This window comes from Carassius carassius, chromosome 15, assembly GCF_963082965.1.
Source record: "Carassius carassius chromosome 15, fCarCar2.1, whole genome shotgun sequence".
Taxonomy (NCBI): domain Eukaryota; kingdom Metazoa; phylum Chordata; class Actinopteri; order Cypriniformes; family Cyprinidae; genus Carassius; species Carassius carassius.
The window spans coordinates 10,981,360-10,998,864 of NC_081769.1; the positions used below are offsets into that span (position 1 = coordinate 10,981,360).

The 17,505-nt window shown below is 36.5% G+C and overlaps 1 protein-coding gene across 4 annotated transcripts in view; it reads left to right on the forward strand.

Annotated features, from left to right (window-relative positions):
- Positions 1–17,505, forward strand: part of grb10b (growth factor receptor-bound protein 10b) — a 122,231-nt gene that overhangs the window by 99,756 nt on the left and 4,970 nt on the right. For all 4 annotated transcript variants that reach the window (XM_059567344.1, XM_059567346.1, XM_059567345.1 and 1 more), the window contains exons 6-12: positions 8,222–8,378; positions 11,581–11,696; positions 13,623–13,697; positions 14,139–14,276; positions 14,510–14,620; positions 14,799–14,897; positions 17,187–17,264. In XM_059567344.1, the coding sequence (XP_059423327.1) occupies positions 8,222–8,378; positions 11,581–11,696; positions 13,623–13,697; positions 14,139–14,276; positions 14,510–14,620; positions 14,799–14,897; positions 17,187–17,264 (774 nt within the window). The remainder of the gene's footprint in view (positions 1–8,221; positions 8,379–11,580; positions 11,697–13,622; positions 13,698–14,138; positions 14,277–14,509; positions 14,621–14,798; positions 14,898–17,186; positions 17,265–17,505) is intronic.

Here is a 17,505-nt window from a genome sequence, read left to right on the forward strand (position 1 = left end):
TGTTTTGATGATGATCAGCTGTTTTTGTAGTTCATTAAAACCTCAGTGTGGTGAAGCAAGCTCAGCATTTTTGGCCCAGCAGAGATGACACTGTAACCAAAAGGCAGTGCTGGCTTATTTTAGCTCAAGGTTAATCATATGGTCGCAATTACATTTTTGGAGTTGTGTCATCTGACAGGAGTGTCCAATTCAAAATCACTACCTTTGTCACAATAGATAGAGGACATTATTATTGTCTGTTTTACACTTGTCAGTCATACCCAAAAGAAATGGCTGATAAATATGGTGAAAAAAACCCAATAACAATATAATAAAATAAAAATAAATTAATAACGGTTTAATTGTTGGTATAATGTGTTGGGTACTGAAACCCTGTATTAAATCAGTCCCGTTGCTTAAAGGCAGTGTAGGTAATACATGTATAAACAACTTTCTTCCAAATTTGTTTAAACTTTCTATATATATCAATGCATAATTAAAATGTAAGTACTCTGATAAAAAGAGTATAAAAATCGAGTGACTCTAGACCGTTTAATCTGTATTAAACACAGCTCATTATTTCCATTTCGGGACGAAACATAGGATTGGCTTAGGCGACTGTCACTCTCTCGCAACCATGGCAACCACCCTTTTGCCACACATGACCTGCCCACTTGCGCGTGCACGTTTGATTTGAGGAAACAGCACGTTTGATTCAACAGGCACGGATCCTAGGAATACCAAAACAATGGCAGAGAAACAGCAAGCAAAATTCACAATACCAGCCTATGCAGTTAGTGAAGGCGAACCAGGCAAAAAAAGGAAGACAGTAACAGTACAAGAAAAGACAATGAACAAAAAGTCTTTGGATAAACAAAGAAATAAAACGCGAGTTAAAATCGGCGTGGCTTTCCAGCGATGGCGAGAACTGAGGGAACTCAAGGGGCTGAAAAGTGACTCCTTGATGGCTTTATTTCTGCTGGACAGGTAAATCTTTCTTTTTGTATTTTGATCATACATATTTTTTTCATGAAGCATGTGTCATTAGCACACGTAGCTGCGTAATATAGCTAACATAACATTACTTAGCGAGCCGTAGTAGAGGCTTTGGAAGGAACCCAGAAGGGAGGGGGTGGAGTGAATGGAAATAATGAGCTGTCTTTAAAACAGTCGTGAGAGGTCTACAGTCACTCGATTTTTATACTTTCTTTTTCAGAGTACTTACATTTGAATTATGTATTGATATATAAATAAAGTTTAAACAAATTTGGAAAAAAAGTTTTTAATACATTTTTTTACCTACCCTGCCTTTAATTATAAAAGACCGGAGTATCGATATGCTCTGACATTAAAGGTTCTGCTGTCAGTACTGGAGAAATTAAGAAACTCAAAGGATTTTCTCCCAAATGTTCTCATCCACTTAAGACATAAACTGTGTTTAAGTGAATACTTAAGTTAATGTTAATGGAGTTAATGGAGTCCAAGTTAATGCTCTCTATGTATTTAATTGTTTGGATGTGCACCCGTAGCTCAAAATTTAATTTGCTTGTCTATTTTGGAGCACGCCACACACACACACACACACACACACACACGTTTGTTTTTGTGAAAAGTGGGGACATCCCATAGGCATAATGGTTTTTATACTGTAGAAACTGTATATTCTATGGCCCTACACCAACCCTACACCTAACCCTAACCCTCACAGGAAACTTTGTGCATTTTTACTTTCTCAAAAAAACTAATTCTGTATGATTTATAAGCGTTTTGAAAAATGGGGACATGGGTTATGTCCTCATAAGTCACCCTCTCCTTGTAATACCTGTCATACCCATGTCATTATACAGAGTTGTGTCCTGATATGTCACAAAAACAAGAGCACACACACATTTCAGCCTGAGAAACAGCATCTCTTGTGCCAAATTGTGTAAGCAAATGCGCTTTTCCTCCGCGTTAGCGCAATCTCGCTTGTGAATTGTGAATAGCAAAAAATGCATCATAGACAAATGTTTAAATAGTGTTGCATATAAGAAACAGCTGGCGACTCTAGTCAGATACAATTTGCAAGACAATGTATTTATTGCAATATGTGTTTTTATTGTATTTGTCAGTTTTACTTTGTTTCTTTGTTCATGTGCTTACTGTATCTTATGTATATAATACACTAAAATGCCTGCACACTAGTGCATTTACAAATTTACGTTTTATATGAATTTCATTAAATATTTATTTTACATTTCAGAATATAAAGCAATGTTAATTCAGCTCTTAATTTGTCATATATAACAAAAAGTATCGATAAGAATGCTGTTAAAGTACCGGATCGATAAGCAGTATCGGTAAGAGTAGTAATAGGCTACCATTAAAACCCTAACGATACCCATCCCTAGTTATGACATTTTTATGGAAGGCTGGTTCTGCCACTGAATAATAATAACAAATAATAATAAAAAAACAATTGCAGACTGTAAATTAACAATTGTGAGAAATATAATCTTGCAATTTTTTTCCTGCATGTCACTTCTATAGATTGTTGTAGATAAATTTAAATGTTAGTCTAATAGATGTGGCAAAAAAAATAAAAATAATAATAATAATAATTCAGTCCAATTAAGCCAACCAGTCAGTCAAGACACACTATCCACATAATATGTCATCATCCACCTACTCTAATGTCAACTCCTATTCCTTTATTCATGCAGCACAAAAGGGGTTCAGAGTCTCACATCTGTTCTTTTCTAAACTACACAAAATGCTAGTTGATCAGTCAGGCCTCAAGTTTATTTGGACCTTCGCATGGTGTGTTAATGAATACATATAAAGACAGATATTGTTAAAATTTATAACCCAATCTGACACAATAATTAGAAAACAAGGAGCGTTTGATGCTTGACTCATGAATCAGCACAGTCACCCAGGCAGGCAGCCAGGAGTGATAAAGGGGTTAGCTAGAGTCCCATGGTCGCCTGGCAGTGTCTTATAGAAAAAAGAAACATGTTTTTCCAGAGCCCTCTGATTGTTCCTGCTCTGGTTTTGTCTCACTGTCTCATTAGAGGAGAAGTCAGGCCGTAGCCTTCAGCACACAATAACTTGGAGGAGGAGTCTGGTCATTAAAAATGCACTTGTAAACCAGAGGGGGGGAGGGAGGGTGAATCTGTCGTGCTTATCAATGGATGACTTACAGGCAATCATTTTCCGGGCCAGAGGAGGATTATAAGGTTGCAGGACCAGTGATGACAATGGCATTTTCCAAAGCATTTTGAGGTCATCCTATCGGACTATTTTTTTTTTTTTTTTCATGCGTCATTTACACACATTCTTCATTGGATAATTTACAACAAGGGTCTTGTAAATTACATGGTAAATATTAAGGTACAACGGGGCTAAAGGCGCACCTTAAGGATGTGCTTTTAAAATGTGCTTTCTCTACACTCCTTTAGTGTTTTTTAATAAACTTTGATAGAGCAACACATTTTGTGGGAGAAGAAATCATAAAAGCAGTTGTAAGGTGGTAAGGAGGGCATTTTACCTCACACTCAGTTGTTAAGGGCTTGCCAGCATGAAGAAAAATTTAGTTTCAGTTGAATTCAATTAAAAAATGTTTGCACTATATTCTGTTTGTTTTGATTAAATAATTTACTTTTCAAAGAGTTCACACTCTCACTTACCTACTAGCAATGTCCAAAGTGCATTTGATTGTGATTAGGGGACAAAAACAATTGCCTGGGGTCCCTGAAATTTATATATTATTATAATATTTTCAAACTTTTTGCATAATTTGCAACCTGATTTGAAATGATCGAGAATATACAATTTTCTGATCACAAATGATATTTACCTATTTTTTCACACATCACATGTATCATCACTTTAACTTTTTTTCCCCCTTGGTAAAATACGCTGACATTTCAAAATACTTTTTGAAGAGCACGGTTCTCTATTGTAGTGAAAATGATACCATAACTCTGTGACAGTCATATAAATCATTCTCACAAAATGAATATTGTGATCATGTGTATTTTATTAATTTAAAGCATTTTAAAGCTGCGCTGCAACCGTGACAGCTAAAGCCTGTCTACACAAAGCGACAGTTGAAAATCATTTGAAATTTGCGCTAATACGTCATAAATAGAACACAGCAGCAGTTTTCTGTCAGGTATTTTTGCATCCAGTGTAGACAGCATCTCTGATTATAATGTAGACAGTGTAGACACTGTGGTAGGGTAGAGATTTACTAAAACTGACAGTTCTTCTGAATGTTTTTACAGCATATTTGAAAAACAAGAGTCCCACAAACACACATAGACATATTCATTGTCTTCTCTACAGCAATGTCTACCTAAAGTATGTAAAATAGCGTTCAGGGATTTGTTTCCAAGGTTTTCAATCCTTGGGGCCTCGGTGAAAGGTGTTGCAGGGGGTGCTTGGACAGATATATAAAACATATTATTTATACAGAACATAAATGAAGCTGACACTTGTAAATTAACCAGTTGATTCCTTTTTAAAAATGTGAAGAAACTATACTGGGCAGTAGAACTGGCTCTTTATTCCCTAAAACAGTTATTTATTTAGTCTTTGTGACTCAGAGACATGAGCACACTGGAAAACAGGAAAGATGAAAGACAGGAAGTGTTGGTCTTAGCCTGGAACCGAAAGTTAACACCATTCCTTACCTCTAACAGCTTTAATTACTGACTGGAAAAGTAGATGTGGTAATATTTGTTGGTTTCATTAATGCCAATTCTGTCACAATCTGGTATCATCAGTTACTTGACTTATGAATTAACAACCTGAAGACATTAATTCTTCTTATATGTTTTCCCCGATACTGTCAGGAAAAAGACTCCTGTGTGACAATATAATTGTGTTATGTAACTTAATATTTCTATTTTGGGATTGACTGGAACATCTCATGGCTGATGCATTAATTTGTTCATTGCAATCTGATTGCTAACTAATCTTTGTTTTTCTTGGTAAATAGGAGAGTTAGCTATGCTCTCTGGAGGCTCTTCGGGACTCTGAAAGATTCCAATGACTTCCAGATTTGCAATGGAAAAAGTTCCTACGTTTTGGAAACAAACACTTGTCAGAGCCTAGCAGTTAGCATATGTGCTCAGACACTTTTGGTCATCATTTACTCACCCTCATGTGATTCTAAACTCATACTACATTTTTCTTCTACAAAACAAGATGTTTTGAAGGATGTCCAAGCGGTTCATTCCATATAACAAAAGCATATTGTGTAAAGCTTCACAAAGGTGTCATAAAAGTACTCCATATGTCTGTATTCCAAGCATTTTAAGCAATGCAATATCTTTGTTTTGAGAGAAAATATTGCCCTTTGCTTTTAGCTCTTGAATCTTAATTGTGTTTTCACATATTCAAATGGCATGCACGTGAAACAAATTTGAAACTAGTTTGTAACTTCATTTCACTTCCATTTCCTTGCTTCTTTTAGTAATGTTTGTCCTCACTCTACTGCTATCAGGGGCATAAAAAAATGTATTTGAAAAATTTTGAATTTTAGTGATCAGGGATTTTGGAAAAATCAAAGTGGGTGAGACATATAATATTATAAAACTTAACTTATTAATAGTAATATTTGACATGACACACACATTTGATTTGCTGAAGGAGATTGGTAAATAAGCTTACTGGTTTATCCTTTACATGCTGGTTTCTACTTGGTCCAGAATTTAATATTTAAAATAGAAAATAAAGCTCTTGTAATATGATTTTGTCTCAAAAAGTGGGGTGGGGTGAATGTAGATATACATATTTTTGTTAAATAATGGTATGTCCCTGATGGTTATACTATAAAAATAAACAGGTCAAGATGACAATGCAAACATTTACAGACAAACTCCTATATAAAGTCCAACAGTAACCATTTGGTTATATGGGTCAGTAGGGTAATGTTGGACCTGCTGTACATTGCACGACATGGCTGCAGCTTATGACGCTATGAGATGGTGAGTGCACATATGGGACCCAGTCTTCTCCCCTCTGACTGCCAAAATGGTATAGTGATGAGTGACAGAGAGGAGAAGAGGAGGAGCAGTCAAGCCAGCTGGAGCACTGGAGAGTTTGCATACCTTTTATGTTACCACCCCTACTGACTCTTTCTTCTGGACTGATTCCAGCACTCCCTCCAGCCCTCTATCCCCGACTTCCTCTTGCTACCTTCCTTCCTCCCCACCCCCATAACTGAAATAGTCTCCTAAAGGATTGAAAGGGATTGAGTCATCCATTCTGTCCGGTTTCTTGTGGACACAGAAAGTTAATTTTAGCAGGGGCAGTCAAGCAGATATGCGTGTCAATACAGAGAGAGATAAAAACTTGAGATGAAACTCTGGGTCTATTAAAGAGAAAAACTCAATTAAATTCCACAGAAATGGGTGGGTGTAGCCTCATTGTGTCCGTCTTCTGTTGAATTAGCTATCTTAAAGTTTGTGTCTGACTTCTGTCCTTGTTTGCGCATGTCTCTAGGATTGTCTGTGAGAATTCAGGGGTCCCAAATGAAACTGCTGGGGTTTGCTTTTTTGTTTTATTTTTTATTTTTTATCGGCTTTAGTGGAGGAATGTTGGCATAAAGTTTGGCTGGGGGGAAGGCAGTGAGCGGCGTCTCAAGTGTTGGCATTTGTTTCATTTCCGCTGTAATGAGTCTTGCCCTATCGTGAGAGAAATTTCTGGCTTCAAACTAACAACTTCAAAGCTAGGCTTTTGAAAGTAAGAAAACGTTCAACAAGTCCTCACATGAAACTAATTCAAGACTCTGGAAATGAAGGTTTAGACAGCTGAGAAGCTTTGTCTGTCCGGTCCTATCGCCCTTTCCACTTCTGAGGAAAGAAACGAGCTGCTAAAAACGAGCTGTTCTCATTTCGAGAGTGAAAAGAAACTGAAGCTATGCAGAAGGGGGAAAGAAAAGTTAAGGCTGTGCGTGCATATGACTGCACGTCTGTGTATGTGCGTCTGTCGATGTGTGTGCGTGTTTGAGGGGTGTGTAAGTTTGTGTGTGTGACTGTGTCTGTGTGGGAATGATTACATCAGCTTGAGCTAGCCCTATGATTGGTTAGGGAAGTGTGGTTTGATTCACTACCTAAAAGCCTGTGGCTGTAACCCTTTGTGAGGGGAACAGAGACAAGTTGTCTGCCAAGCTGGAAACAGTGCCATCTGCATGCTCTGTCCTGCGCCAAAGCTAGACAGAGAGAGAAAGAGAAGGAGGGAGATTGTGACAGGTAGGATATGCTGAGCCACTGACGGGAAGAAGCATCTGCAAAGCATCGGAACTGCTTTTTTCCTTTTTCCGGTCCTTTTTTTCTTTCTTGTGGAGTTGTGGAGACATTCAGGGAGCTGGTTCGTCTCTCAGAGTGTGGAGGAGGACACAGGCTGCTGGGGAAAATGCCATCGTGTTCTTCTGACTGTTGCCTGCTCAGGCCTGGGGAGGTAAGATTTCTCCTCAGCCCAAATCTAGAGCTCCTCCTGGCTACTTCGGAATCCCTCTCCCCCTAGGAGACTAGAAGAGTCTGGGGAGTTTGTGTCCGTCTGTAGTGGGGAGAAAAATAGAACCTGTTGAATTAAACTAAAAATCCAAAATAGAGCGTGATGGGAATGGTTACATCCACGGTTTGACTGAATGATGGAATTCATCTGAGTAAATGTCGTGGAAAAGCTGTAAAGGTTGATGGAATGGATTTCAAAATGTATGTGGTGTGGGCTTAAATGTGTGCTGGGTGAGAGAACGTATGAAAGATCTCAGAACGTGTTAGCGATGTTGCAAATAGGAATAGAGAATTTTCGAGAAAACCTAGTATGTGTGTGTGATGAAGGGGACACAATGGCATGCGACTCGTTTAGTGTCGAGCACCAAACTATTTAGAATTAAATCTTTTTTTTAACTTCAACACATATTAACGATGTAGTCTAGAGACTGAATTTGGATGTGAGAAGACCTGCATTCGACCATGACTTTACAATCTGGGTCAAAGCCTTTGAAGAGTTACATATATTATTTTATTTTTGTGTAAAGATATCGTAAGTTCACATAAAATGTTGTTGTGTTTCACTATTTGATGTTTATTTTATTTCCGCCGGGGCCCTAGAAAATAAAGTTGTCTAGTGACGCAGTAAAATTTCCCAGTATGTAAATGTGTTTTTCCATGCAAAAATGTGTAATTGTTGTTTCAGTTTAATCTCAACGTCATATCTAAGATATCTGATTTTTTTTCATGTATTTCAGATCATAAAAATCTTCAGCGAGGATGGGATGGGAAAGGTGGTGGAGATCCCAGCCGACATGACGGCGCGAGACCTGTGCCAGTTTCTTGTCTATAAAAACCATTGTGTGGACGATAACAGTTGGGCTCTTGTGGAGCATCATCCAGCCCTGGGACTCGGTAACTGACTTGCTAGTTTTCTAGGCTAGAGGGGAGCGAGTGAATTTATAGAGCTGTTTTAAAGTGTCTGTGTGTGCGTCAACCACTTTAGATGCAGTAATTACAGGCTCTTTTGTGCTAGAGTTGAAATCAATGATGACCATGTAAAAGAAGAAGACAGACTTCCTTGATTCTTCCTTTTATGTCCTCGGGCTGAGGGTAATTGATTAACGGTCGCCGGAGGAAATCCCGTCTCACGGAGGGACATAACAGGAAGTTAAGTTCCTCAAGAGTTGAACTGGTACTGGTTCTTGTATTTTAGAGTTGAGCATCGGATATTAATGTGTTTTGTGTTTCAGGACACAATTTATAAGGTGACCCAAGATAGCACCAAAGCTGTTTATGATCCAAGATTCAACTACCAGAAAAATAAAAGTTGATATCCATTTTAAGCCATAGTTGAAGTAGTTCAAATTATATTTCCTTTTACCTTGCATAGTTCTTTTCTTTCTTTTTTTTTTTAGAATGTGAGCATGACACCCTGACATGTTAATATCTCCCTAATTTGGCTATATTTTAGAAAATGACAGATGAATTTGTCTAAATACCATATAATTTGATTGGACACATAACATTGGGAAGTGTTTTTTGAACATTAAAAGTTCATAAGCCTCCTAATTTTGCCATCCTAACTATGTAGAGTTATATAATACTTAGCATTTTATTGTTTGTAATTAGAATTATTTTAGTGCTTTTGCTCGTACTGCTTTAAACTCAAACATGGTCAGTGGTTTTTTTTGATGCTGATGGTTGCTGTCAGAGTGCACATGTTGTGGACAAATCTCTAGGCTAACGCATGCTGTGTGTTAATTGGTTACCTCAAATAACCTGTGGCGTGAACTTGAGGCTTGCTAGTAGAACTGAAGTCAGCCCAGGGCAACGAGTCATACAGTAAGTTCAGCCACCCGGAGTACGTGGTCTGGACAGGATTTCGTTTTCCATTACAACTATTTGCTTTGTTTGGCAAACAAATCATTTTCTTTTTATTTGCAACAGACATCCTGCTTCCTTTCTCTGTATCATCATTCTTTCATCATTCTTTCAATGTTCTATTTTACTTTCAGTTTCCAAGTGAGTGTTTGAGATCCAACAGATGATTAGGAAATTTTGGGGAATTTTGAGACTGTAGCTGCCAAAAGCTATAAGTCTACTCATAGTTTAATGTGGTTAACCTACAGTACAGTCAAGTTAATATATATATATATATATATATATATATATATATATATATAAAATTATTTTTTATAAGTAGGTAGCTACATTGTAAGTTATTAATAAGTGAAACTACGTTTCAGATATTAAAGGGGATAATGGAAATATATTGTTTCACATGTTAGTATATGAATATTTTAATCAACAATTAATCATATAATCGTGTTTATCTGATACAAAAGCAATGAGAATCTCAATGACGGTATTAAGTTGTTTGGAAACTAAACACTAAATGCAACTAAGAAAAAGACCTCAGTTTCTATATCTGTTGAAAACATGGTGAACAGCATCATAAACTAAACAAAAAGATATTTAAAAAAATACCTAACAGAGATTCATGTTTAGAATGGTCTGTTAGTGTATTAACCAAAATTAACTCATTGACTTCTCAATGCTACACATACAAAAAAGGCGTATTTGGAATTTAAATTTTAACCTTTTTTTTTTAAACTTGTTTAGGTAAGCACAATCTCTGAAAATAGCCATTGTGTTGGTATTTAGTGTCCCTGATACAATTACATTAATAATATTAATCTTATTTATCTCTTGATTCAATTTTTCTAACACAAACCGTTTGGACAAATGCTTTATTTTATATGCGAAACAGGCTGCGTTTAAAATGTCAAAGCAGGTCCATTCATCATTTGCTATGGATCCTCTCTGCTAAAATATTGCAAAGTGCGGTTGAACGAAAGCATGACATCATCTCTTTGCAATCCCTTCTCTCTCCTTACTAAGCCAAATATTGAACGGTGGGATGATGGAAAAGCTTGTCACTTCAGTGTACTTCTGTATCTCCAAGCGCCATTTCAAGATGGATGTGTTGTGGGGAAAAGTCATAAACAGGGTTTGTCGTAAAGTGGATTAAAGTGTGCATAAATTGATACACATATACAAAATTGTTGTTAGGGTGAATAATTGCTATATGCTTTCTAGACACATCGACTGAAGAAAGGAACAAATATGGTGGAACAGTAAAAAAAGTAAAGGTTTTTTTAACCTTTTTAAAATTATATAATTATATAATAAATAATTGTTCTTTTTTCATCCACCTTAAGCACTAAACTGCTTGAAAATCAGAAACCTTGAGTTGTTTGTTTGTTTTTATTTCAAATTACACTTTAGAAGCATATTTGTCTTATTTTAAACTTGTATTGAACATCAATAGTTTTCTCTGCATTTTTGCCTAACTTTATTTTATCTGAGACTTTTCAATCTGAATTTTGGTAAAGCTGTGGCTCATGCTAGACTTTGAGGATGCAAAATTTTGGATAATGTGATGGTTGTAATATGATGTCACACCGTCTTAAAAAAATAAAAATGAATCTTGATTCTTCCTAAACACATATAAACTATCCAAAATATGGAATCTACTCTGCTTTTCTGCAATGCTAAGAGGTCACACCATGATGTAGGCTAACAGTCTTCTATTGGTCACACGTCTTCGCATGATACAATTTTGCAAAGCAGAGCTCAACAAACTTGAACTTTGGAATACAGTGAATTTTTTTGCATTCATGACTAGCATTAACTACACATTTAGACCCATAGGACAGAGATTGTGATAAAGACAGAGAAACTAAATAGAGATCTATGCATAAATCAAATGGAGGGCTTTTTTAAGTCAGTAAGTCCCTTTACTGGTTAAGCTGAATGGGGAGTGGGGAGAGAGGTGGTGTGTGGGGGGCTTTATCTCCTCCAGACAAACTCTCTTTTCATCAGGCAGGGATCGCTCACCCTGTTTATTTTTTGTCTGCCTGCATGAATGCTAACAGACAATGATGTCATTCAAGATGCAAATATTACACCAAGCATGAGTCTTTGGTTACAAAGATGCATTTTTGTCATATGTCTATACACACAGACCTTTTCAGAAGAGCAATACAGATCTTGAAGGGTGTATGTGACTTATTTTAACCTGATTCTTTTTTTTTTCTCCATAATTCCACAGAGAGATGTTTAGAAGACCATGAACTGGTTGTCCAAGTGCAGGCATCAATGACCAGTGAGAGTAAATTTCTCTTCAGGAAGAACTATGCCAAATATGAATTCTTTAAAAATCCTTTGGTAAGTTAATCCAAGCCCTCACTTGAACTATTTCATAATAAGGTTAAGGTGATTTTTATTTCTGTCTCGTAGTCAAGGTGTAGGTGTCGGTAGGTACATAAGTAACGTGACACGGATTATCGCTGAAGGAAAGTTCCTCACATTAATGGACTGTTTTCAGTCTTATTTGGTAGATGCAGATATCAAGTGACATGATTCCAGTTCAGTGAGCTGCTCTCACACTCTCTCACACACAATCCAAAAGAAATCCATGCCTCTTACTGTTTGGGCTGGTAATCAAACACTTTCAGGAACATTCAGTCCTCTTGTAAATTCAGCTGGAGACAGAGAGAGGAAGGAAATCTGTGCTTTAATTGTAAGATTTTTTTTTTTACCCTTGACACTGTTTTAAAATGCTGTAACACAAGAATGCTACTGACTATAGAATCTTTGGGAACACTTACTTTGGGCCTGTTTTCCACATAGTCACCTTATGCACCTTGACTGATCAGACTGCACCCCATTTACACTTGGCAAAATGTATGTGCTTCCATAAAATGAGTAAAAAACGAATTATATTAAATATAATTCAGACATAGTGTGACTTCCGTAAAGATTCTCATGCTAGTCTGCAAAATGTTCACCCGATGTGACACTGACAATTAGTTTCTAAATTCAAATATTTTTCTCTATCCATTTGTCTCATCCATGATTGTCCAGTCACTTGTGGGATTGCCAAACACATAACACATTACATAACAGATCATTGATGTATTCAGTTGGTTATGACATAAAAAGTAAGTAATTAAGAATTATACAGGTTATATACAATGCTGTACAAATTATTTATTTTTTTCATTTATTTATTTTATTCTAATACATTATGTGCACTTTAAATAATATTTGTTATGATTTTTTTCAAGTTATTTTCTGAGCTATGCAAAGCTTTGTACTGAATCTTCTGAAATTCCTTGTGGTGGTAGAAAATCATTAGAAGAAAGTCAATGGGTGGCAGGCTTATGCTTTTAAAGATTATGTAATACTCCATTGTTTTGTGGGTTTTTGGACCAAGGAGCTTTTAGAATAATAGCAAATAATTGCTCTTTTTTCATCCAGCTTAAGCACTAAAGACAGGGTTTTTCCAGCAGTCATTACAAAACCTTTCCCTGTGTTGAAGATTCTTTTTTCTCTGTGATGAGGCAAAATTTTAAACAAGCAGATGGATATCTTTAATCATAGAAAAGTTATTGTTACTTTGCATTATTATTATAAATATTATTATTATTAGTATTAGTAGTAGACTTTTTTCACTTAATAAGCATCATACAACTAATAAGACTTATATACTGTAACGTTGAATTCATTCACACGCAACATTGAGATGTAAATGTAAAAAGTTATATTAAAGGGAGTGTCTATTTACACTAAGTGCAAATGGCACTTATATTTAAATATTTACACTAACTCTGCCCACCAGCGTGTGATTGAGGTAGTCAAAACTACAAAAGATGGTTGTCAAACATCAGCTTCAGTGTGGTGTAGGTGGTAAAGCGTGTGCTGTAGTCTTTTTGATGTGATCGACCCTTTTCAAATCTCATTGGAAAGGCATTTATTTTCAATAAAAATTAAAAAGTTGAAAATAAAGTATCAGGTAGGGTTAGGATAGGTGTAGAGAGGGCTTTATTGTCCCGAAAAGGTGGCATCCATTTAATAATTAAAATTAAAATGATAATTTACACTTAGTTCTTTATCATTGCATTCTGTTTAATAATGTACTACAATACTGAGGTGCAGAAAAGTTCCACTATTTGCAAAAAGTAGTAAAATAGCAGAAAATCCTTCTATTTTAACAAAGTGAAAATAGAATCTATAGCTATTTGCACTTAATGTAAATATCGTCTATCACTAAGAGAAGATGTTTTTGTTTATTTTTTTTTTTTTTTACAGAACTTCTTCCCAGAGCAAATGGTTGCCTGGTGTCAGGAAACCAACGGGACCATCCCCCCATCTCAGCTCCTGCAGGTACAACACTGACACGTGTTCTCTTTCCCATCACCCACTGTTCTAACATCAGCCCACACATCTTTGCCTTTTTACAAGATAAGACCCCTCTCTTATAATCTAGCTGACAACTGAGTTAGTGAAAAAAGATATGCTACATACAACAGATTTTTTTTTTTCACAATTGACTGATTAATTACAGTATTACATTTACAGTATGAGTTATTTTTTTTTACTAAATAACCTTTCTCTAAATATACACACGTTTAGTCCGATTTAGCTCATTTCCTCGAGTCCCCCATAACCTTCCTGGATACCTAGTTTAAAATTTTTAGTAAATATTTAGTTTTAGGTTTATTTGCACGTTCAGACCGTTGTTAAAACCTGGTTGTGAATAGTTCACACAGAAAAGAAAATTTTTGATTTATCGAACTTTCAATTATTTTCTTCTTTTACCTTCAGAACTTCTTAAACTCCAACAGTTGTCCTGAGATCCAGGGATATTTGTATGTGAAAGAAATGGGCAGGAAATCATGGAAGAAACTGTATGTGTTTTTAAGACGGTCAGGGTTGTACTTCTCAACAAAAGGAACGTCAAAGGTGAGTTATCTTTTATACTGGTGAAATGACAACCCTAAACCTAAATTTAGCTTGCTTTATTTTTATAAAACAAAACCTAGTCTGTTTTACCAGTCTGCATCATGTACAAGCCTCTGTTAATGTCATCAGGTGTTTGTTAGAACTGTCCCCTCCCCCATTTCTGAGTGCTCTTTTAGTGCCCTCTCCCCTCCTTATCCATTAAATGACATGAGCTGTTGGCTGATCTTTCACAGGAGCCCAGGCATTTACAGCTACTAGCAGACCTGGAGGACAGCAATGTCTTTACAGTAATAACAGGGAGAAAGCTGCACAATGCACCGACTGACTTTGAATTCTGCATAAAAGTAAGTTTATGTGATCTGTTGTGAGAACTTAAATCAGATAAGCTCTGATAAGTTAAATGTTAAAGATTTAACAAATTCAGTCTAAAAAGCGTTTACGCATTGCAGAAAAACACAGTTAAACATCTCACTAAGTCTTAGTAGCAGAGTGACTAATGTTGTGCATTATGATTTTTTGCAGCCTAACAAAGTAAGGAATGAAGTGAAAGAACTGAGGATGTTGTGTGCAGAGGACGAGCAGAGCAGAACATGCTGGATGACGGCCTTCAGACTTTTCAAGGTTGGTAGTAGAACCACATTTCACTGGCTAATGTACCTGTGCCTTATTCCTGGCTGATTTAGAACCTGCACCCTTTCCATGTTACATCTGGAACCTGAGCCTTTTTCCTGACTGTGCTAGAACCCACAGTTTTTCACTGGTTTATTTAACCTTATTACATGGCTCTGTAGAATACTTGATTCTGATCGTTCAGTTGGGACATTCGGCATTATGGTATACCTCGAATACAACCGGTAAAAGTGACGTGACATACATCAAAGGTGATAACACAGCTAATAAAAGATGATAACACAGGCTTATACGGGTAACTGAAGTCGGCCCTGTACTCTTGCTAGGAACAGTTTTTCGTGGTGGAATCTTTGCGTTTGTTTAGCTTATAAAATATTAAAACTTGATTCAAAATGGTGTACATATAATTTATGTCATCCTGGTATTGCGGACTCGCGCTTTTATTTCATACAAATGCAGCTGCTGCCATTTTGATACGATTGTTCTGTACGCTTTAATGGATTATAAAAGAACTAACAAACTGGTAAGATTTTTTTTTTAAATTGTAAATCAAATAAATCTTTTATTACCTTAATTATTTATGTGGTGAAATGTTGTGGAATAAGTGGTCAAACGTCCGTCTAGTTTGAACTTGCCGCTTGCTCGCAACTGCTGTCTTCATGGAAGTTTTGCTTTCAAATACTTCAACTCAATTCGATATTTTGTATCTAATTATTTACTTATGTGGCAAGTAGCCATGTAATAAGCGGGAAAATGTACATCCAGCCAGTTGTTATCGCAGAATAACCCCCACCAGGGTGATACAACACTGTCGTGGGTTATTCTGTGATAATAACCAGCTGGATGTACATTTTCCCTTACTTAACCTTTACGTCTAAAACCTGAAAAATTTCACTGACTGATCTGATACCTCTTCTTTTTTACTGGCAGTTTTAAAGGGTGCACTCAGCACCCTCTCTGTGGTTCACCTTGAACTTTAGCTAACTGAGCTAGAACCCACACCCTTTCATGGCTGATCTAGAACCCACACCTTTTTTTCCTGGCCAATCTAGTATTTGTAACCTTTCCTTAACTGATCTGCAGTTGAAACTGAAAACCTGATCTAGAATGCTCACCATCTCCAGGCTGATCTAGAACCCATTTATTTTCTTGCCTGATCTAATTTCTTCTTCCCTTGGCTAATTTAGAAGCTGCTTATTTCTCTGATTAATCTAGATCACATTGATTTCCATGGCTATTATAAACAATGCACACTTTCATATGCTCATCTAGAAACTGCACCCTTTCCCGAATCTGAGTTTTCTTCCTGACAGATCTAGAACTTATATGAGTTTCAAGGTTTATCTAAAATCAATATCCTTCCCATAACTGATCTACAACATGCACTCTTTCCTTAGATGTTCTAGAACTCGCATTTATTCCCTGGCTGTTTTAAAACCCCACATCTTTTCCCTGGTTTATTTAACCTTAACCTTTACCTTGAATGATATAGAACCAGACAAATTTCACTGAATAATCTGATGCCTCTTCTTTTTACGGGAAGTTTTAAAGGGCACTCTTCATCTGGAAACTAAACTTTAGCTAACTGAGCTAGAACCCCCACCCTTTCCTGGCTGATCTAGAATCCACACCTTTTGCCCCTGGCCAATCTATGGATTTGTACCCTTTCCTTAACTGATCTGCAGTTGAACCTGCTAACCTTCCCTGACTGATCTAGAATGCTCACCATCTCCAGGCTGACTCTGAAACCCCTCCTTTCCTGGCCTGATATAAAATCTTCTTTCCTTGGCTAATCTAGAAGCTGCTAATTCCCTGACTAATCTAGAACCCATTGCTTTGCTTTTCACGGGTATTCTAAAAACTGCTCCCTTTCATATGTTAATCTAGAAGTGGCATCCTTTCCAGAATCTAAACCTTCTTCCTGACCAATCTAGAACCCATATGCATTTCAAGGTTTATCTAAAACCAATATCCTTTTCCCTGACTGATCTACAACATGTACTCTTTCCTTAGTTGTTCTAGAACCTGCACTCTTTCTCAGGGTGATCTAAAACTTTTACACACTTTAAGGCTGATCTAGAACCTAGACCCCTTTCTTTGACTGATCTAGAGCATCTGTGACAAACATAATGCAGTTATGTTCTATGCATTAGACGTAAATGATGTATGACATATTGTGTACTGAAATGGGGAAAATGACAAATCTATGTTTTATTGTGGTATTTTGTTAAAGGGTAAAATTATTTTTTCAACTGTTTAACTTTTTTTTTTTTCTTATAGTATGGAATTTTACTCTATCAAAATTACAAGATCCCCCAGCAGCGAAAAACATTGCTTTCACACTTCTCAGCACCCGTGGTAAGACACTCACTCACTTAATCTACCCCTGCATTCTCTCTCTACCTCACAGATGGAGCATTAATCAGACGTGTCAGTATGTGGGCCATGATGTCAAATTATGGAATGATTGTTCAAGTGTTGGCAGTGAAGTTATTATTACAGCCTGTCCTATGGATATTATGCAATGCTGACAATTTTAGAAAAAAATACCAGAGATCAATCCATGAATATTTATGTTATGCTTAAAAAGTTTTAACTT